At 41.5% G+C, this 22,794-nt stretch overlaps 1 protein-coding gene across 3 annotated transcripts in view; it reads right to left on the reverse strand.

Moving 5' to 3' along the window:
- Positions 1-402: 402 nt before the first annotated feature.
- The window catches only part of si:ch211-278a6.1 (SRC kinase signaling inhibitor 1), a 79,635-nt gene continuing 57,243 nt past the window's right edge, over positions 403-22,794 (reverse strand). For 2 of the 3 annotated variants that reach the window (XM_040046167.1, XM_040046171.1), the window contains 12 exons: positions 22,235-22,255; positions 21,414-21,574; positions 19,085-19,260; positions 18,024-18,154; positions 17,569-17,716; positions 16,322-16,628; positions 15,920-16,181; positions 14,876-15,015; positions 14,559-14,711; positions 13,993-14,121; positions 8,437-9,330; positions 403-6,138 (listed from right to left, as the gene is read on the reverse strand). In XM_040046167.1, the coding sequence (XP_039902101.1) occupies positions 5,971-6,138; positions 8,437-9,330; positions 13,993-14,121; positions 14,559-14,711; positions 14,876-15,015; positions 15,920-16,181; positions 16,322-16,628; positions 17,569-17,716; positions 18,024-18,154; positions 19,085-19,260; positions 21,414-21,574; positions 22,235-22,255 (2,690 nt within the window). In that variant the 3' untranslated portion in view covers positions 403-5,970. The remainder of the gene's footprint in view (positions 6,139-8,436; positions 9,331-13,992; positions 14,122-14,558; positions 14,712-14,875; positions 15,016-15,919; positions 16,182-16,321; positions 16,629-17,568; positions 17,717-18,023; positions 18,155-19,084; positions 19,261-21,413; positions 21,575-22,234; positions 22,256-22,794) is intronic. The other variant, XM_040046178.1, reaches the window with a different exon arrangement.

A 22,794-nucleotide genomic window follows, 5' to 3' on the forward strand; every position in this document is an offset into this window, starting at 1 on the left:
ATCTCTGGAGTCAGGTGAACAGGAGAAGAAGGAAACTGAAGATGCTGGACACGGACAGGTTGCTCACTGCTGCAGGTTTTATAGGTAGGGTAGATGGGCAGGCCAGGAGGTGCAGGGCAGCACAGGTTCACACGGGGTGACGGGGTAGGTGAGGTTGCACCGCAGGAACAAGTGTCAGAAGAAACATGTAGTGAAGGGGAGGGGAGTGAAAACAGAACAGGAAACAAACACAGGAAATTGTTATTCAGGTTGATATCAGATTGTGTGATGCAAGCCACGACACAGGCTGCCATCTACACGTGATAAACAAAATCACTGATACCACTGAGAAGGTGCAACAGTGAAAGTGGGCAAATGACACTGTTGACCACCTTTATTTTGACACTTGTTTTATTAATGTTGACTCATTAAAAATGTACACATTCACTTTCAGTCCTTTTGTGTAATGCAGAAATGAGACACTAGATGGCACTGTTTCAACAGTAGATTGAGACTTGTGAGCAATACGTTTACAACATGTATTTGTCCGTCTTTGTTAAGCAGACTACATCTGAGAGAACAGTTTCTGTGTTTCATGTGCAAATCCATTTTAAAAAGTAAATACTCATTTTTTAATATATGGCAAAAAATGTGTTTTTGTACTTTTCAGATGAAGCAACAGGAGAAAAGTTGATTTCTGTGGCTATAAAAGTTTTATTCTGTTTGTTTTGGGTTTACGGGAATTAGTTCTGCTTGAAAAGACAGCAGGTGTGCTAGTCTAGACTGCACTGCTGGGAGGCTTTCATCTGCTCTGTTGCAGCTCCAGATCCTGGGCTGCCAACCGTTCCCAGAGAGCCGGGCTGTTCCTTCTGCTCAAGGAACTCTTCTCAAGCCTGGTGGACGCATTTTTTCCTGATCTGCGAGTACAGGAGAGCACCCCTTCATCTCACGCACTCAGACCTGCCTGCCAAATGATAACCTCCATGGATAGTCCCCTACTAACCCCAACTCATGCCCAACACCTTTAACTAGCCTGCTTTACTGCCAGAAGTAATAAGTGCCCAAATGGGAAATGGAAATAGGGTTTTGCAGCGTGAAAGTGATTCACATTGTCATGCCTTCCTTGATCTGTGCCAAAGCAAACGGAGAGAAATTGTGGCTTTGAACTGTCTGTTCTTATCCAACACATTGATTTGAAGGATCCACATGCCTGAAATGGTCTAAGTATGTCTCAGTATAGCTTTATTGAGCAAGCAGCCCGAGTACAGCGGCACGAGGCGCTATCAGAAAAGCTCTGTTAATTTTAACACCTGCAAATACACATAGATAACGCTAGAATTAAATCTAAAAAAGAAACTAATTCTCCAGGGGGAATTAAAGCTACATTTTATACTGTGGTAAGGTGTAGCAAGTCCATTACGAAAATCTGACTGGCCAACTTTATCCCTACCCCATAATTCTAATTTATGGTGATTGAAATGCCGCAATGTTCAATCAGTATTTTTTCTTGAAACGGCAGGACCCGCGTTTAACGAAAAAGTGGTCTCGTTTTATCTTAAAAATAATAAACTATCCTTCCAGCTGGCTTTTAGTCATGACGAGTGAATGAACACCAGCTGCCTTTCATGCAATCTGGAGGAAAGTGTCATTGTGCGGTAAAGATATTTAAATGTATTCAGATATTTAGGTCTATTCGTGTAGTAGCTGGAGCAGGGGACAGCAGACCATCAGGAGACTCTGAAGTGCTGTCCTCGTTCCTTTGGTTTGGACCCTATTTAAAATGCCCCAGAAATGTCATTACGGTTTGGCAAGAAGAGACAAAAGAGAACAATCTAAAAACACCAAGGGGAAATGGAAGGAGGGGTAAAAGTTTGGGACCATTTAGGGAGCTACGAACAGCAGATGTTTAAGAGAATAGCCCATTTTACCTTGAGTTCGGTGCCAAGGAGAGAGATCACCCAAGCTGGGCACATCTGATTGTTAAAACAACAATATTTTTTAAAAATTAGCAGTGAGTTTGGTGGTGAAATGTTGATGGGAAGCACTGTGATTAACTGTAGTCATTGCCACATTTTACACAGTTCAAAAATATCAGCTAAACTTTAAGGTTTCATAAAATTAAAGAATACATCATATTTTTGTTTTTGCTTATCAGCTGCAAGTCGAATTTCTCTTCAGAAAGATGACACGCCAGATGTCACTGAGGGTTTTAAAAAAAAGATACCAGGTAAAGTAAAATGTGGATTAGGCAAAAGTTCTTAATTAGCTCTTAAAGGCAGTATGCAAATCAGCCAGCCGCCTTGATAATTTGATGAGATGAGCAGCAGATAATCAGCATGTTTTTTCCTGCCTAGTCTTTGCTCAGCTGGTTCATTATACTGAATTTAAAATGATTTAGTAGATAGATTTTGCCCCATCCATCTTTAAACTAAATTATCAGGCTCTGCACCATTTTCATTTGACATAAAAAGATTTCAAAAATATGTATAGAGTTAATGATGCAAGGACATTCAGACAGACAGATAAGTATCACTAGTATAGCCTTAATGCAATTATTCACCAATTTGAACTCTTCTTTTATAGTTTTGTTGCTGTTATAGCAGACCTTTTACAGTAAACACAGTCTGACAGCAAGTAGAGCAAAAACTGTGTTGCACTGATATCCATCCATCTATTTTCTTCTGTATACATAGAACCTATGAAACCAAGGGGAGAACATGCAATCGCTACACAGAACGGGCAGTGGAACCCTAGAACCTTCTTGCTGTGAGGCAACAATGCTAACCACTGCACCACCATTGCTGCCTTGTTTACTGATTACATTATTACAATGACAAAAATGCAAAAAAACCCCAAAACACTTTCAAGTAGCTGTTTTTTAAGCAATGAAATTTGGTTGAGAGTTATTTTGTTATGGTTGTAAACTACACGAGGTACACTACACTGTACATGCAAAAAATCCATATGCAATTTATCCACATTGCAGCATGAACTGGTAATGGTAACCTCACTTATAGGGATTGTCACAGTGCATAACAAGAGCAAGGGGTCACAACAAAGATAAAAAGACCATTTTTGTGCTAAATTTCCCCCTGGCAGCTTCCTCCCACGGCCTAAAACAGGCAGGTTAATAAGTGTTTCTAAATTGGCCAAAGGTGTAAATATTAATGGCTGTCTGTCGCTCTGTGTTAGCTTTCAAGTAGACTGGTGACATGTTCAGGGACTACATCACCTCTCTCCCGATGACAGCTGAGAGAGGCTCCAACACCCCTGCAACCCTGAACTGCATGAAGAAAATAGACGGAAGAATAGATGGAAATTTTGGCTCTGCTAGGTAGATGAAGAAGAATGCTCGACAATGTTTATGAAGGAAACCGAGCAGATAGGGAGGTAAGAGTGCAGATGTATGCACAACTTTCACGATAGAGCTACTTTGTGACCAGTAGTAGAGGTCCAGATTACAAGTAGCCAGTGTTTATTTCCTCAATGATTGTTAACTGTGCATCAAAACTGTTGTCAAACTGCCAGTTTGCACATTTACGCAAGCCCGTTTGTAAATGTTCATCCATGAGGATCGCCACCATTAATGAATATTAGGATATTTAGGACAAGTATCTGACCTAACCTCTTCAGCCTTAAAGCAGCTAACAAACTATGGCAGCATTTTTAAAAATGGAGGCCTACCAACATTTTAACATCAATTTAATAAAGTGGCCAATTATTATATCAAGTGCACTTTTGCATTGAATAATTGTTTTTCACTTGTCTTTATACAACACCTGGAAATGTACAAAGGGACTAGTAGTCCCTCATCGTTAAAAATAATACAAAATAGAGTTATTGGCTGTTGTAGCGCCTACCACAGCTGACTCTTTATTCTCCTACACTAAACCAGCTGGTTATTTGTTCCTCTTTGTTATTCATCACACAGTTGTGGTATGCTGCTACCCTTAACTGCTTGGCACCGACTTCCCACGCCGACAATTAGCTTTGAGTGTCCACCGTCCCTCGGAGGATAGCGCTTTCACTCGTACAGCATCTTTTCACAATGACTGTTTTGAAGTTTGTGGACATAGAGACTGTGCTGCCTGTGAGTGTCATATTGAAATAATGGGATTAATTTTGCTTTCATTACACAAGTGTAGGCATCCACTCAGCTTCCAAATCTCGGGGAATGAGCGAGACTGACAGAGGAAGAGTGAAACGGAGAAAGGGCCAGCATGCATAAATTGCAGAGTAGAGAAAGCGGAAAGGGGAAGAAAAAGACATAAAGAAGAGGAAACCTGAAAGACTTTATGGTGGAAAGAGAACTGCCCTCTTCATAATGAATAATCGGTGATTGCCAGTGACTCAAGGGGTGATTATTACATGGCTCTGTAGAGATTCTTCTCAATCTTCTCTCAGTATGAGGCAACCAAACCCCTCCATGTCTCAAGTCTCTGGCTGTCTGCCTAACGCATTCATTTTTCAATCTTTAAGACTGAATTTGTGTCTGAATGCTCTGTCAAATTCTGTGGGTTATGAAGGTTTAGGTGCACTTCACTGCTTCGGTTATTTTTCAAATTACATTGACATTAAGCCTTTTTCCCCTCCTGTGCACCGGCATGCTGTAAAAATCTTCTCTTGGCTTTACTTGACCGACATGCTCCAACAGTTCAATTTCCTTGCCTCTAGAGGCCATCTAGCATCCTTATGTCCAGTCTTTTGCTGTACTTTAAACCTCTAAAATGCCAGCATATTAGAGACTGAAAAAAGAATGAAAAGCCAGCTGTCAGGCATATGCATAACAACAAATACTTAGAGAGAGAGTTTATGAAGTTTTATAAATTAAACTCAAGCGCTTTTAAGAGTTTCTTCATACCCAATTTTCTGTCAGAGTTCAGAAAAAAACAGAAGTGAAGACCTGTTAAAGATGCAAGCACGTCCATAATGCTAATACATAACAACACTTTAATAGGTTTAAATTATATAATTAGAAGCCACTTAAGACTTTCAGACATGAAACACTGCTTAGGTAATTAAAGTGCTAATCCTTCATCACTCTAACCTGTGTGACATGCATCTCTCTGTGGGACAGTGCCTGCAGAAAATCCTTTGATCCAATTGGGCATTCCTGTGATGATGAGCCTGTCACAATAATGTGACATTAAAAAGTTTATGGCAAAACTGGCTTTGAATTCAATTCATCGCTTCTGCTGTCTGCTAAGTTTGCATCTTGAATGTTACACAGACTGTAATACACGGAGGGCGAGGAATGTATCACGCTGAAAGGTGACAGTGGTTCTGCGGGGCACAGAAAGGATCCAGTGGCAGTGAAGAGTGGTAGTTAAGGCCCATTTAATCTTGATCTGGTGCAGAGTGGATTACGTGAATGGATGCACACACACTTGCTTTCGAGAAAATAACTCTGAACGAAGGCTTGCTGAAGTTGTTGGGGAGGTGGCGTAAACATTAACGCAAAATATGTCTCTATTTGAGGAAGAAAGCAATTAAATTTGCTTAAATACAGAACAAAATCAATACTATCCTTTCTATCTTGATTTTTGGTAGGCCCAGATTTTTGCACTCCAAAAAATATTTATGCCCAAAATGCTGATATGACTACATAAGTATAATGTAAAAGAGGAAATTTAACAGAATCTGGTCAAATTAAATGTACTTTATTGGTATACATTCAGTATATATGGCATTTTTCCCTAATAATTACATACTTCAATAAATAAACCTTTGATTTTATATATTTCAGTTGCATTTTACTAAGAATGATAGTTTCATATTTCTCTTTGAACCTCTGACAGTTTCAACTGCAGTGACTCTGTGGGCATAAAGGCAGTACGATTCGATAATGATCATTATTGTAATTTTCATGTTTTTTATATCTCAATTTTGTTATATGCCTTCATTAAGTGCTTAAGATGGTTATACCTAAAAGCTAACTTGTCCATCTTAGGGATCATGCACAGACACTGCCAGATCAAGTGCGTTTTGGCCTCAACAGCGCAAAACAAAGGCAAATTGTACCTGTTGCTGGCCCTGGACCTTCATGAAGTCCTCTCTTTTGCCACTTTTAGTCTTTTCTGTGCTGTTTTGTTGCAGGTGCTTCAGTTTGGAGGCAGCCGAGGAGTGGAGAAACTTCCCGCTACCTGAAATAGTTCCTCCCTAAGAATAGAATAAACAAGAGAAGAACAGAGGAGAACCATTAATAACACTTTGCCACACAGCAGATGTCTGTAGATTTCACTTCCCCTCTACAGTGTATTCGATTTAAGCCTCAGACACACATCTACTTACTACAGAGTTTGATTCCAGCCTTTATCAAGTCTTTCTCTTGAGACTAATAAGGTTTTTAAGACCTCAGCTTATAGTTGGTATAAAATGGAACTATCCACTTCACAGAGTTTCACTATCTATCAGCAGAAGATGACAAAGACCAGAATATAGAAATGCGGCATCAAAACTGACGTTGCGTAGCTTAGCCTCACCACAGGATCCACGAGGCAGCGTGCTTAATGATCTTTCCTGCTGAGTTACTCTATTGACTCTCTCTAATACACAGAAAAACAAATACACATCCAGTCAAATTTCCATCCAACTGTGCCTCATCTGCACACAGAGACATTAGCTAAAAGGAAGACTAACAAAAGATTAACCCTAATATCAAATAGTCAGTTACCCCTACTACATTAAATCAGAGAAGAAAGACTTGTAACCACCTTCCTTCTGCGCCAAATCCTTTTTTAACGAGAAGCAGAATTTTAAAATTAGATCATAAAATTTGCAAGTAAACTTGCTGTTTGATGTGCTAATTAAAAACTAAACTCTAATGGGTTCTGAAAGTAGATTTCTTGTCAGTGTGAATTTGGTAAGTGTGCCAGCAAATGTTGGACAAGAGTTGGAAGAAGGGTCATGTTGAAATGATGAACGTGGTTGAAGTTGGAGTGATGAAATAATGTGTGAAGACTCTGTAATCCGCAGCCGTGCCCATGGGAGTGCTTTCTGGCTCTACATCAGAGGGCTAAAACTCACCATGACAGTGTGACTGTCAAGTATTGCAGCCCTGCCCTGAGTGGTAGGCTACAATCAGAGTAACAGGGAGTGCTACGCAAGCTGTCAAGACCTCTCAGACGAGTGGCAGCTGACACAGGAATGCTTTTGATAATTACTAATCTTTTGTTGTGTAGCGGTCAGCTGGAGGTGAGCTAAAGCCAGGCCACTGACAACATCTGGTAATAGAGTTCAGCACATAGTCAGTACATATTAATGTGAAGTATATTAGACGTGATACTAGCCTTTGGTAAGAAATCTTTTGTTTTTTAAACTTATTAGATCGAATTTTCTCTTTGTAGTTTTACCTCGTTATTTGAAAGCAGCTAAACAGTTTAAATGCGTTGTAAATTTATGTGGATGGATGAATACGCACTTAATCAAAACAATGTCGCAAAAGTGCTGCATCTGCATTTGTCAGTGGCTCTTTTATCTGTGACGCATGTCTGAATAGCTCCCCGAGAAAGGATTTCTCACATCTGTTTAGGGCAGAAGTTGCTGTAAATGTGTTACTCTTCATTCCTTGCATTGAAATGATTTGAAAGGGCAGCAATTAAATTGAGCTCATTAAAAAGGTTATGAGCCTCGTCCTGTTTATTGCGCTTGAGGTGTTCATATGGGGAACTTCTACTGTGTTTGGTCTTTTAAAGTGAACATTCACAGAATAGAAATATTAGGCTCCATGTAAGCATAGCCACTCTGCCATCCTGACTTGTCACAGCAGAGCATTTAAGTAGGCCAACATGAACAATACCAGGACCTGGCCTATGTACAGATTCTTAAACTCATTAATAATGTGTCTGTTTAGCTTGCAATGACACGTCAAAACAGCTGCTGCAAAAAGAACATAATTTACAACAAAATGATGCTGGATGATGGAAGATACAGCTTAATGTAAATATGTCCTCGCGCTACCTTTTAATAAAGCACAACCGCAGTTGTACTGCTTTGTGCTTAAGACGATTAGTGAGGAAAAGAAAGTTGGATTTCAGGGCAGAACTAAGATAAGAAATTAAATTAATTAGATTGTACTAACCAGTAAAGAGCAGAAAAGGAGAAGAGGAAAATGCATTTATTTTTTATTGCCTCTTGGTGTAACAAAAGGCAAAATTAGCTAGACTCAGACAGATAGGAGATACTGGGACAGATCAATAAAAAACAATTAACAACTCTGAGCTCAGCAGGAGAGCAGCCCCAGCACTAATCACAGAACAGACAAGTAGGTAGGAAGTCTGCTGTCTGTCCCCTCTGCATGGTTTCGATTTCAAATACAGTCGCATGCCGATTTAATCAGGGAGCAGACATCAGAAGCTGGAAAGTGAATTTCCAACTGCCATCCACAGAGAAGAAGTGAAGAAAAAGAGAGGATGCTGCTTCAGAGCAGGAATGGACACAGGAGGTGTAAGCAAAAACCTGGATTGATGATGGACTCGAGGCGGACGGCTTGGGTGGGAGTGGCGGCTTCTTCGCCTCAGTTGGACTACCAGTCGTCGGTACAGGGCTACTGTTGATGATTGTCTGACTGTAGAGCTGCTCTCTAGTAGCATGACCACTGATCTCTATCAATGTGTTTTCCAGCTCTCGAATAGTCTCCTCCAAGCTGTCCAGCCTCTTGTAGGTGGTGCGTCGGACATCTTCTGTCATTCTCCTCTGAGTGTCCGCAGACCTAGTTGACCCATTAGAGTTAAGAGTACTGCTTACTGAGCTCAGCTGTATCTCAGGCATTAACCTAATTTCAGGTTTGTGGTGAAATGTCAGCATGCTAGCCCCTGTCTCTATGCCGCTTCTGAGAGCCTCAGCTAGAGACATCTGCTGGTCTGGGGCATGGGAGAATTTTAATTCGAATGATGCCACAAGGGAATACAGTAGTTCGTAGGCCTCTTTGACAGTTTTTTGTACCCTGAAGAGCACTAGCAGAGGCCGGTGACTCAGCTGAGTTTCAGACAGTTCCTTAGTCTGCGGTGAGATGATTAGAGTGTGAAGAACATCTCCTTTAGTCTCACTGAGCTCTTGGGCTTCAAGAGGAGACACCACTCTCATGTCCAGATCTGTCACCAGCAGGGCAACTTCCTGTTCGAATTCACTATCCGAACACTGTTCTCGCTGTGGAGGACTTTCAAATCCCCCTGAATGCTTTCCCCTTGAAATTATAGTCTTGTCGACTGAATGATGACCAGTCCAATCTTGTGATTGAGTCCCCTCCACAAGGTCATTCCCTAAATCTCTGACAGGATCCTCTGAGTTTGTGAGCGAAGCAGGACAGCAATCTGTCAACACGATGTGGGGGACAGGAGACATGTGCCCTGCCTATAAATGAAGAAAGCACTTGAGTTTTCAATTTAAACACACTCCAAGCACAAACTTCAAGTGAGATTACAAACCATGGCATTAAAAACACCCAAGCACATCAGAAAGCATGAAAGAAATATTATCACATTGTATCTAATACCTTTGTAGTAGGGGTGCAACAATACTCGTATCGATATTGAACCGTTCGATACAGTGCTTTCGGTTCGGTACGCATATGTATGAACAATACAAAATTTGTAATTTATTTTATCAACTTTCCTTCTGACGATGCTGTCTGTGTTGAGCGCTCAGTGAATCTGCGTTCGACTACTCCGCCTAGGCTGCACTGTCGAGCGCAGATCCACTGAGCGCTCAACACAGACAGCATCGTCAGAAGGAAGAGCGCAGGGCAAGCTAGCGAGACAGAAGTTAAGCTCTCCTTGCAACATGGCAAATTGAACCTCCCCCACCCTCATTCAGATCTGGCGTTTGGAATTATTTTGGTTTTCATGTGACGTATGACCCTGAAGGTAAGCGCGTCATGGACTAAAGTAAAACAGTATGTTGGATGTGCCACGCAATGCTCAATTACATGGGTGGGAACTAGTGTGTTAGCGCAGTTAGCTCGTTAACGTGTTGGCCATCTAGCCCCACGCAGGGGTAGGTCGTTAACGGAGATTTGCCGTGTTGTGGCGTTAACATCATTTCAACGAGATTAACGCTGACAGCACTAGTGGGAACACAACGAATATGACTGCACATTTATGCCGACATCATCCTAGTGCAAAGACAAGTGGAAGCAGACAAAAACAACAAGCATGCATGCTACAAACTTTACCCGAGTCATTTAGACAGCCGTTAGCACATGATTCTCCTTATGGGGACCTGATATGTTTAATATTGTGGCGAGCTCAGACAAGGAGGAGACGGAGGTATCGTTTGGTCTTGCTTCCCGTGAGCTAGCCAGGGAGCACAGCCGTTTATTGACATCTGCAGAAGAACACTGCCGCTAGCTAACTGCTCAGCTCAGCAACCGCACAGCAACAACAACACACAGAGCGCCCTCTGACCCCGGAAGGACACACCGTGGCAGCGAGAAGGCGTCACCCGTCACTATGGCAACATAAACAAAACATAACTGTACAAACAGAACCCCGAACAGCCCTGACCCGCTACATAGCCCCCACCTAAGGGGTCAGTCGTCCCCGACAACCCCATTACCACACACAAAGTCCTGAAAATGTCCAGGTGCCTTCTTTGGGCGCACCGGCCGGTCACGACCGGCGGGGGAAAAGTCACTCGGGTCAGAACATGGGGTGCCACCATCATCCCACTTCTGACACCAATGTGGCGAGCTCAGACAACGAGGAGACGGAGGTGTCGTTTAGTCTTGCTTCCCGTGAGCTAGCCAGGGAGCACAGCCGTTTATTGACATCTGCAGAAGAACACTGCCGCTAGCTAACTGCTCAGCGCGGCAACCGCACAGCAACAACGACAACAACAACACACAGGGCGCCCTCTGACCCCGGAAGGACACACCGTCGCAGCAGAGGGTGTCACCTGTCACTATGGCAACATAAACAAAACATAACTGTACAAACAGAACCCCGAACAGCCCTGACCCGCTACAATATGCTGCTGAGAATATAGCCCAGAAGAAGCGTATAGTATAGCTTTTATTTTGGAAAGAGCCATTTCTCTGTAATAAACTCTCTTTTCCAAAGATGAGTGATTCCTCAATCAGATACAGGTGTTACCGCGCCAGATCCGCGGCCCCGAACCGTAGTAAGGAAACCTCTGGCAGTTACTTGAAGGTTCCGTAACTGACTCGTAGCCAGCAACAGCTTACTATACAGGTCAACTCTGCTAGCAAAAAGATCGAAGGAGGCGTAGGAAACTGCTTCACTGAACTTTATTTCTTCTCTAAGGCACGAACACCGCGTACAGTGGGCTGAAACAGTTTACTCACAGCGAGCATCGCCGACACAACTCTGGCTGTCGAGGGAGTTATTATATTCCTTTTATTTATTTTCTTTTCGTCTCTTCTGTAGCTAACCGTTACTTTCCCCCTTCTCCGCTCTCTCTCTTCACACACACACCAGGCAGTCCCGCTACACACATCCCGAATACATTTCCCATCAGGCTTCATCCTTAAAGGGCCATGCCTGTAACACAGGGCTTGCAAAATCGCTAGCCCGACGTCCCGGGGCTAGCGATTTTTCCAGTCGGGCTACCAAAATCTATCTCTGCCCTGCCCGTAGGGCTATTGTAGGAAGGAAAAATATATGTCAATGCTTTTGCATTCTTTCGGAAATGTAGCTGGGTAATTATGTCATTGGCATCGGTGAGCCACTGTCAATATGTGACATATTGAAATCGCGTTTGAATTTGTGCTTGTTTTTTGCTTTCACTTTACAAATGTCCAGGTGCCTTCTTTTGGCGCACCGGCCGGTCACGACCGGCGGGGGAAAAGTCACTCGGGTCAGAACATGGGGTGCCACCATCATCCCACTTCTGACACCAATGTGGCGAGCTCAGACAACGAGGAGACGGATGTGTCGTTTGGTCTTGCTTCCCGTGAGCTAGCCAGGGAGCACAGCCGTTTATTGACATCTGCAGAAGAACACTGCCGCTAGCTAACTGCTCAGCGCGGCAACCGCACAGCAACAACGACAACAACAACACACAGGGCGCCCTCTGACCCCGGAAGGACACACCGTCGCAGCGAGAGGGCGTCACCCGTCACTATGGCAACATAAACAAAACATAACTGTACAAACAGAACCCCGAACAGCCCTGACCCGCTACAATATGCTGCTGAGAATATAGCCCAGAAGAAGCGTATAGTATAGCTTTTATTTTGGAAAGAGCCATTTCTCTGTAATAAACTCTCTTTTCCAAAGATGAGTGATTCCTCAATCAGATAATTACTTTTGTTTCAGCAACATTAAATTTAAAAACTGTAATTTTGAGTTAAAATATATATTTATAATTTTAATAAATGACAAATTAAAAAGGCATGAACATTTTTTTTGTATCGAAAAAATATCGAACCGTGACACCAAAGTATCGAACCGAACCGAACCGTGAATTTTGTGTATCGTTGCACCCCTACTTTGTAGATAATGCTACCAGGATGCTCAGTGTATATTCTTTACATACTGACTCTCACGCACAAAAAAAACACAATATTATTAATAAGTGCAAATACCTGTTAAGGGCTGATGACTTTTATAAACATCTCTAAAAAGTTGTGTAACAGGTATAAATGGAAAGGATTAGAAAGATTGTTAATGAACATACTCAAACTGAATCAAATTACTCACTGTCAGACAAACCTGACTCTTTCAGTTATTGCTTTGGGTTTGCAGCGCATTATTGGCAGAAACCTCTGTATAGCTCCTGCCCAGAAACACTAGACAAAAGACAGCCTATAACCCCAGTTCCGAAAAAGTGTGGATGCTTTGTAAAATGGAAATAAAACCAGAAAGCAATGTATTTTTCTCAAAATTATTTAACCTGAAATAAAAAGGTGCAAGAAAAGCCAGAAAGAGCATCTTAGAGATGCAGACCTTCTCAGAAACAAAGGAGGGCTGAGGTTTGCCAATCTACATAAACCTGGATCTAAAAAATGTGGAGCATGTTCCTGAAAATAAAATGAAAGTCTTTATATAGCTCAGCCTTTACAGTATATCATCAAAGGATTTAGACAACCTGGAGAAATCTCTGTGCACAAGGCCAAAAATCAATATTGGATGCCCTCAGGTGGCATTCTCTGTGAATACAGTTCGCTGTGCTATCCACAGCAAACAAGCGGAAACTCTATGATGCAAAGAAGAAGCCAAATGTGAACATGATCCAAAAGAAAATGCCACTATCGTTTGGCCTAAGCTAATTTAAAATCGACTGAGGCAAAGTAGAAAACTGTTCTGTGGTCAAACAAATCGAAATTTGAAATTGGATTTGGAAAACATGGTGCCGGATCCTCTGGACTAAAGAAAAGAGAAATCATCTGGCTTGTTATCAGAGTTTTGTTCAAAAGCCTGCATCTCCGATGGTATAATGGTGCATTATTGCCATGGATTCAGCAGTTTGCACATCTGGAAAGTGTAATACTGATTTTTAACGCACCAATACTACTTATTGTGCTCTATTCAGTTTGAGCACTTAAAGCATTTTCTTACATGCCTCATTCCACACATATACATGTGCTTTTATCTAAGCCTAAACACTTTTTACCTAATGTTCACACACTCTTACTTTGATACTGCATTTATTTCAACAGTAAGGCTCATAGAGTCCGTGTGCTGAACTTGCCTGCTTGCAGTTCAGACATTTTACAAATTGAAAATATTTGGTGCATACCACAAATGAAAATACCACAAAGAAGACCCATGGCTTCAATATTCAAGCAACCAGTCTACTCAGTTCCCACATATATAAGCTTACATAGTTGCAAACATTGCCCTGTCCCAACTTCTGAGACATGTTACTGCCATCAAATTCCAAATTCCTTTTTATTTTTACCTTAAAGTTTTAGTTTTTATTTGCATTTTATACAGTGTCCCAAGTTTTTGGAACTGGTGTTGTAGTTAATAATTCTTGTGTGTGGTAGCAGGTGTAGAAGTAAAGAGATGGAAACTTAATAGGTAGATAACTCAGGGTAAGCCAAAGGGTTACCTCACAGCCTGAGGCCTCAGGGGGCCACAGGTCCAGTCTGGATGGGTGTAAACTTTTCATACTGCATGGGCTAACTAGCAGGGAAAGGGGAGCTGGCATAGAGAGCCTGTGTGGGGCTCTCTCAAATAGCTGAGGAGGAAAAAAGAAAGTTACAAACTGTCATTATCTGCAAAATAAAAACACAGCAGCAGCTGAATGATCGAACTCAATTACTGTTGAGTCTTTACTCTATTCAGTTTCAGCAGGTCATCTCTAACACAGTCCAAGCAGCTATCAGGATCCATCTGTCTGGCTGTGATCTGTGAGCCCTGGGTGATGATGTGTGTGAGTGAGCAGTATGTGATCTTTGGGCTCTCACAGTGCCAGGGGCTGGGGACATATGGCACCTGCTGCTTGAACATGTGGTAATGAGGGTGAGCATATCTGAACAGACATTGTCTGCCTGTGTGCACACAAAGACTTGCTCCAAATTGTGGACGTAACATGAATACTAAAAACATTCCTTTTGGTTTTTTTTAATGAACAACGGACTATTGGGGATATTATTAACCTTGTGTTTTCTTTACCTCCAATTCGGCAGCAATTTTCTCCCCCTCTCCCTCCTCTTTGTCTTCAGAAGCCAGTGTGGGAGGTGTTGATGACGGACGAGGGTTTTCAGACACGGTCCTCCTCAGTTTTATGTGAGGTTTCTGTCCCTCTGTCTCTTCAGATTCAGCCTTCTAGGGCCACAAGAACAAAAAGGGGTAAGAACTTGTCCAAAGCTGGTGTGAGAAGCTTGCAATTTTGTCTTAAATATATCAACAGGGGAATTTTAATATGATGACTTGTAGATTTGAGAATTAAAACACTGGAATTGTTAAATGCACTATTTTTTTCCAGTTACCTTTATGCTTTTTCCAGGAATTAGTGGCTCCCCACTGCGAGTGGTCACACCGGGAGATGAGGGGAAACTGCGTCTAGGCGGTGGAGGTGGAGGGGACTTGGAGGGTTTCTCTGTGCGATACCGAGGTACTGTCAGCTCATCTGAAAACACAGTAACATGTCATTAGAAAGAATTATTACATTATTAACACAACACATTTAAAAACAATATCATGCCAATAAATCCAATTCAGCTTATGTATGGAGGAGTAAAGGTGAGGCTTTTAAAAATATGATCACTGTATCAACTGTAAAGCTTGGTGGTGGTAGCATCATGCTCTGGAACTGTTTTGCTTCCAGTGGTACCAGCACATTGCACAAATCCACAGCTAGAGACAACTGGGTGTTCCAACAGGACGATGACCTCAAACGTGCATCAAAACTGGTTTTGTAGTGGATAAAACATTAAGCTTCTGGAATGGCTTTCCCAAATCTCTAAACTCAAAGAAATGGAAATTGAAAATTTGTGGACTATGCTTTTAAGCCAGGTCTGTGGCAAGAAAAAAAAAACCATTTGAAATAAACTCTATCAGTTCTACCAAGAGGGATGGCCAAATATCCAGCCAGAATTACACCATATGGTATGCTTTACATACTTGTTGATGGCTACAACAAGCAAAAAGTTGAACTACAAGTTTTAACCCTTTAAAGGAAATTTAACCAAGTATTAGTGGAGTGTTTGTATATAACTGAGTATGTATATTTAATTCTGACCCTGTGTGAGGGTCAAAATACATTCAAATTAAATTCTTTAAGTCATTAAAGATGTATACTCTTCAATCAATCAACCCTGGAAAAAGAACAGTTTGAAGAAACAATTAAAAGCCCCAAATTACTATAATGTAAGCACAACCGTATGTTTTTAACATGCAGTTTAATAAACCGATTACATAACAGGGATTGTTTATTGAAGAATTAAAAATTAGATTCATTCAAAAAAAATAAATGGATGCCATGAAACAAAACTCTGATCTATCATACTAATGCAGCCTGAGCCTCATCTCACCAGAGCCACGCCTGGACCCTCCCTCTTTCCCAGAAAGCTTGTGCTGGGGCTTGTTGGCACGGTGGTCTGGGGTCGCTGCCCCACTCTGGGGGGTCTGTGTTGATGGTGTGTTGGAGGAGGGCTTAATCTGCTTGGCAGCAAAATCCAAATCTGGAATAGCCTTCATTAGTTCAGCCTGGGTCTCTTCCAACAAACGGTTGATGTCCTGAGCACTGTACTGGGTTAGACTGGCCCGCTTCTCCTCCCAGTCCCGCTCTGCTGCCTGTGAAGTTGAGAGGTGGATGTGAGCAGTGTATGAACACAAAACTATAGTCATGCCTCACTGGTTTATTGGTTTGCATCACAAAGTATTTACAGCAGATGGTGAAAAACACGTAAATAAACAACAGAAATAATCCCTACCAGTCGGACCTCCATGGACAAAGCTTTGTCAGCAGCAGCACGACGCTCAAGCTCTTCCAGAGCTTTGCCCTTGTGGGGAACAGGAGGATGATTATCCTTGTGAAGGCCGGATGGGTTGCCATGTCCACGGCTGAGGCTGGTGTGAGGGCTCCAATTGGACAAGCTGTTGCCTCCCCCGAGATCATTGATGGTGAGCGGTGGGCTGGTGGGGATTTCAAAGTCTGCAAACTTTCGCAAGTCCTCGTTGTGCTTGGATGATGAACTAGTGAAGTCTTCTTGCTTCTTCCATACTCCCTCATTTGCTTGTCTAGCAAGACAGAAGAAGAATTAATTAATCAACATTTTTAAATGTAACACAAACAACAAACATGTATTATACAGATCTCGAAATGAAAAAGAATTGCAAATGCTAAAAAAAGACCCCAAACACTAAACGCTGAAGGATAAAAACTTCCACTGCTACTGAATGCATTTGCCAACTTACTGCTACCCAAAAGATGAAAGAAAAGAGCAACATTAGATGAGCTCTTTTATCACTGAGATTAATTAAGCCTGAGAGTGAGGCGCTTTTTGGACACAGGGCTGATTAGGAGATAGACAATGGCATGCTGAAGGAAAAAGTCCTTCAACGTCCTCTAGTCTATACTAACCGCAAAATTAAAACTGTTACTCATGTGACTAAAAAGGACATTCATCAGTATGACATTCAATAATGCCAATTAAGTACAACAATACTGGAAGCTTGACTACACACTTATTAAATACTGCTTTTCTTCACACTTGATGGATTTAAATCACTTCTATATCTCTTAATGAACTCAGAACTCTGACTTAAAACAGCAAATGTTTAAGCATGAAAGTTTCTGATCTGGATCAACAACATTATCTAATAAATTTTCTTGGTCAAAGGCCTCTCTCGCTGCCTCATTTATGAAAATCCATAATGTTCTGCTGACACACCAGCACATAGGGGTGAAAACATTATGCCTTTGGCAGAGGTGCAAATGGAAAAACTGGGCTGACTGGAATTGATTACAAGTGGATACAGGTCAGTCAGTGTTCGGCATATTTAACAGCTTTCAGATCATACTTAAAAGCTTAAGAATTTACTGGACAAGTGCTTCCTTGTCAGTATTTAAAGGATTATTAAAATCTCAAACTCAGTATAAAGACAGCTATTAGACTTTAATGTTGTTTTTTTAGTGGAATACAAACAACCAAGTAGGTATTGTTGTGCTAGGTCATACTTGCGCATGGTAGCAAGGGTATCAGTTATAGTCTTGCATCGTTTTAACAGGGCATCAAGTCTGTGTGGCTCTTCCTTCAGGAACTTGACAGCTTCCACCTCCACCCGGAGCACCACCCGCATCTTGCTCTGCAGACCTGGGAATTGATCTTTAGGGGAAAGCAACAGATTAATACAGGGAGCCAACTGTGATCACACAAAAAATATCTATTACATTTGTCCAAAATGTTTTGTGGTAGGCAACCATAACCTTTTTCAATTTAGGTAAATGGTCACTGAGTTCATTGAGACAATGAGTAATCTGAGGGTGATTAAGTGCTACAGATTGGCTGTTCATGACTACAAGTTAGTCAGTGCATTGATGAGTAACTAGGGCGTTATAAATGGCCTGCCAGCATAAAGGGCTGTGTTTTCCTTTTTGCGCCAGTGTACAGTGAATCCACCAGAATGACTCACTTTTCAGCTCCGTGAGTGTTTCTCCCAGCTTTCTCAGAAGAGTGGCCTTCTCCTCCAGCTCCTGCACTGTCACCAGCTTGTGGTTGACAGACGACTCCTTCTGGATCTCCTCCACCGACTTCTCCAGGTCGCTGAGATGGAACAGACAGAAGGCTGAACACCAGGGATTCCTCCACCACACTTAGATTCGACTGAATATTTATCTCAAAATCGTGATATTCAAGTTTCAGCCATGCTTTTGCCAATAAACTGTCTCTCAATCAACTGGGAACTAGATCAACAGTTTGGGCAAGCTGAACTGGACGAGGTACAGATTAGTTTTCGAAAGTTTCATGCAGCAACTGAAGTAAGAAACTTTTAAAATAGCTATATAATATGATGCCTTCAAGAAAACGTAAACTACGCAAATATAAATTCGTTAAGCGCTAATGTTGAGTTGATCTAGTCTGGTCCTCAAGACATATGATGAATAAAAATTCAGTGTATAATTAATCAAAATAATTGGCTGCCACTAGCCAGGAAAAGTACCAGACATCGATTAGCAGGGATCATCTAACAGTTCAACTAATTATTCTAAAATCCAAGCGCAGAAACGAGTGACATTCAATAAGTCTTCTTCGACTCACAGAGCGATCCAGCAAATTTCCACATACAAGACTGAAGCAGGTTATCTGATTATTAAATCTCAAGGTAGCTCTTTGCTCTCATTTTGCAGTCAGTTTAATTAGTTGTTGGACAGTCGTGTAACTCAGATCTTAATAAGCATCTTGCTCTGTGCCGGGCTTAATTATAGCGACAGCTTTATCCTATCAGTGTGTCGTAAAAGAGACATGAATTTTGCTATGTCTGATATAATTATAAAATACAAGTTAAAACGCATCTTAAACTACACAAATGTCAACCAGTATTCACCTACAGCACAGATTGCATTCATAGATTCTTCTATATTTGGAAACCCCTTTTTTTTTTAAATTATCACTGGTTTCTATCATCAAGCGTGTACTGCTCAACAACTGTTATACACTGCACTGCCAAGAAACAAATCGTGTACTGTAACTGACTGGAGTTGCTGAATGATGAGCTCCTCCTCGTTGAGATATTTGAGTCTTTCTTCCTCCACCAGGAGGCGCTGCCTCTGGAGAGGATCCTCCTGTTTCCTCAGGGCATCAGTCACACGCACGTTCAGCTCCGCCTCTGTCCGCTTCAGCAGCGTTCGCACTGAATCCTGGTTCTCTAGCTGCATGAAAAAAAGCCACACGTTAAAAAAACAACATCACAGAAATACACGTACACTCAGCAAATATTTGGAAATTAGCTGTGGGAATGTTAGCCTTCTTGGTCTTTGGAGCATTGCTTGCTGGCGTTATGAAAGCTGCTATTTCATTTATCACAAAATACTATCACATTAAGGAGGAGAACTGGAGCTGACTAAGGCTTTACAATGAAAACTTCAGCGATTTGCAACAACTGCACACCTTTTTCTACCTTGTCCTTGAGGGGTCAGGTTCTCTGGCATCTTTACTCCATGACCTTCCACATGAGAAGAACACTTAACTCTGTCCTTTAATGTATATTAATTTTCCAGTCAATATTAGTGAGTTTTAGCCTTCATGATGTAATGAACAATATGTTCTTGAAACCACTGTGAGATGCAGCCAATACTTCGCTTTCTGCTGTCTGTATTTGCATTAGCATGTGCACACAATATTGTTCTAAACACAGAGGGCTGAAATACCCTGAGGAAAATGAAACAGATGCACCAAGCATGAACTCCACTTGCTTTCAGTGTTATGAAAGGAATATTCTACAGGACTATGCATGTAACACAACTCCCCAAGATGAAATCACCTAGTAAGCAAGAAAAAATGAATAATTGATTATTCTTTTGTTCCAGGAAGTGAAGCAAGACAACAATATCGCTAACATTTATAATTACCCAGTATTCCCTGATATACTGCCAGCAGCAGTGATGTAGATGCATGAGGCCAAAAGCAAGGAGTACAGTAACACATTAAAGAAAAATGTTTAATGCATCAAGAGAAATAGCATGCTCTGCTGCCTCTGTCTTGCTCAGTTGCCTGTCTCTACTTTACCCTCTTGCATAATTCATTCACATGTAAAATTAAAACTGTTGGCCATCGGCACGGGCGGCAATATAGGCCCAGGTGCAGAGGTCACACTTGGGCACACTGACACGCAAACAGCAAACTGTTCTCTCTTCGGTGCATCACAACCATTGGTGTTTGGCTCGCCATCTGACTGTTTCGCTAGTTGAAAGCAGCCTTGCAACTGCTCTTACGGAACAAATAAAAGCACCACATGCCTATCATCTCTCACTTCCATTACTCAATTTTTCACTCCTTTTCCTGCAAGAAACTTCACTCCTCTGAAAGTGAGAGCATTTATCTCATCTCTTTCTAATTCCTCCTGCAGTAACCATGGCACCACTTCAAGCGGAGGTAAATGAAACGCAGACAGAGAGGACTTAATTTCCACATTTCCAACTCTTCTTGTGGCTTTCTGTCTAATTCTGCATCTATCTCGACAGGTCTAAGGAGCGAAACGGAAAAGGATGCTCCAAACAAATGCTACTAGCACATCATTCACGCTGATCAAGATAATGCCAGTTCGCTTCAGTAAAAAATGGGTTTATCTCAACCCAGAAACAGTGTCCTGGTTTCTCTAAATAATCTACTCAGCATGCTGTCAACACTCTTCCTAAGGACTACTTCTTCAGTAGAAACTTGTTAATAACAACTGCTCACAAGACTGTGTAATATGCAGAGTCATCAGTAAAGTGTCTCAGGCGAGGCATGCTGCTGCTGATTTTTTTAGAGCGTACATTTGCAAAGCCTTGAGCAACACATACAAATACAAATAACCATTTGCATGTTATTAGGGTAGAGGTGGGGGTGTTAATAATTGTTCACCTTTTACAATTTGTTTTGATGAGTTATACCACTGTCACAGTGAATTTACATTTCAAAATATCGCATTAATATCAGATGTCTGTTTCTTTTTATCCTTATTACATATTTATATGTATTTGTTTTTCTGCTGTGCAATAACAATAATATAACTAACAAAAAAGATGAAAGAAAACATTATTTTCCTCCATAGGGGGGAGGACTAGATGTGTCCAGATAAATTTTATGTAGTTCTTACATAGTGGGATTCATTACACAACCACAGAGAGCTCGGTTCACAAACACAGAGTGCCATTGGCAGCTACGATAATCTTTTAGATGAGACAGGAAACATTAAATATAAACTCGAATATCAAAGGTATATTTAGGAAAACAAACGGTGTTCGTAGAGCTAGACAATAACCAGTTTTCTAATCTGAAAGGACAAACCAATTAAAAACATTTAATCGTGGATATTAAATACCTGGATCTTGCGTAGCTGGTTGAGCTGTTTGCGCAGGTCGCTGGCGTTTTGCTGCAGACCGTGAAGATGGAGCTGCATCTGCAAGCGACCAACGCTGTTCACCTGGATTGAGTTAGAAGGTGGCGGCGGCATCAGAGCTAGAGGTGCCGACGGTGTATTTGCTGCCAATCACAGAGCAGGAAACGGGGGTCACCGGGAGGTCGTTGGGAAACAAAGCGGTTAGTTTGTTGGGTTATGCTCCGGTGAGAGTTGCAGCCAGCCAGCATCACACAGTAAAACAATAGCACAAATACACACTTGCCATAAAGGCCAAAAAAATTACATATACAGAAACTCTGGGCGCACACACACAGAGGATATAGTGTGTGAATACAAAAAAGTCCCATATTCACAAAACTCTAATTGCCCAGTGGGAGAAATATGAGCTCATGCTATTAGTAACCCATAGAGAAGTGCAATTAGTCTATTCAGCAGTGACACACAGGGATAACCATGCTCTTATCTGAACATAGGCCTTTGTGAGTATGGCCATTGACCCACCAGATATTCTATCACATATTCACACACCCTCACAAAGGAGTTTTCCACTGTGTGCCAAAACAAACCTCTGAAATTCGCAAAGGAATAACCAAGCAGAAATTTAAAAAGTAGAGAGAGACAGAACGAGGGGAGTCTGCGTTCTGGGAAACCAACCAGGAGATAAATAGGAGAATATACACTGCCAGCTACCCAGCAACACCACACACCCATACAGAGGTCAGGGAGCAATGAGAAATGTCTGGAAGGAGTAAAAGGGTGATAGAGTAGGAGATGGAAACTACCTTTCTTCTTCTGTCGTCCGGCTGGAATATAGAAAGAGTGAGCCAGTTACCAAGAAATTAATGAGTAGCAGAGAGACAAAGAGGGAGAGGAAAGTTTAGATTTACAGAATGGTGATCCCGGAGAACATTTTATTGACTATAGCAGAGACAATGGCTGTGATGATGGCATAAGTCTTATGGCAGTGATCCAATGCATGAGGAAGCTTCAAAGACAACAGGGTTATAAAATTATGGAGAGACAGGAATGACTGTACAGTATCAAAGGGATGCATCCAGTGTACCTATCGGGGTACAAAAGCTGAAAAGCTCCTGTCAGTATTTAACAAATTCTATGATTAAATATTTATTTCTTATATAGAATATCTGATATTTTGAAAAATACCTTTGAACACAAAATTGAATTTACATGCCGCCAGCAGAGACAGTCACAAGTGAAGGAATAAACCTTCCAGAGACTTCAAAGCTGTCTTATTTCCTCTTTCTGGAGGTTATGTTTACAATTTGGCATCTCAGTTTATTTAACACATTTCACGAGCTGTCACCAGGTATATTTTTCAATC

The sequence above is a fragment of the Simochromis diagramma genome, unplaced genomic scaffold, assembly GCF_900408965.1.
Source record: "Simochromis diagramma unplaced genomic scaffold, fSimDia1.1 OVJJ01000321.1, whole genome shotgun sequence".
NCBI classification, from domain to species: Eukaryota; Metazoa; Chordata; class Actinopteri; order Cichliformes; family Cichlidae; genus Simochromis; species Simochromis diagramma.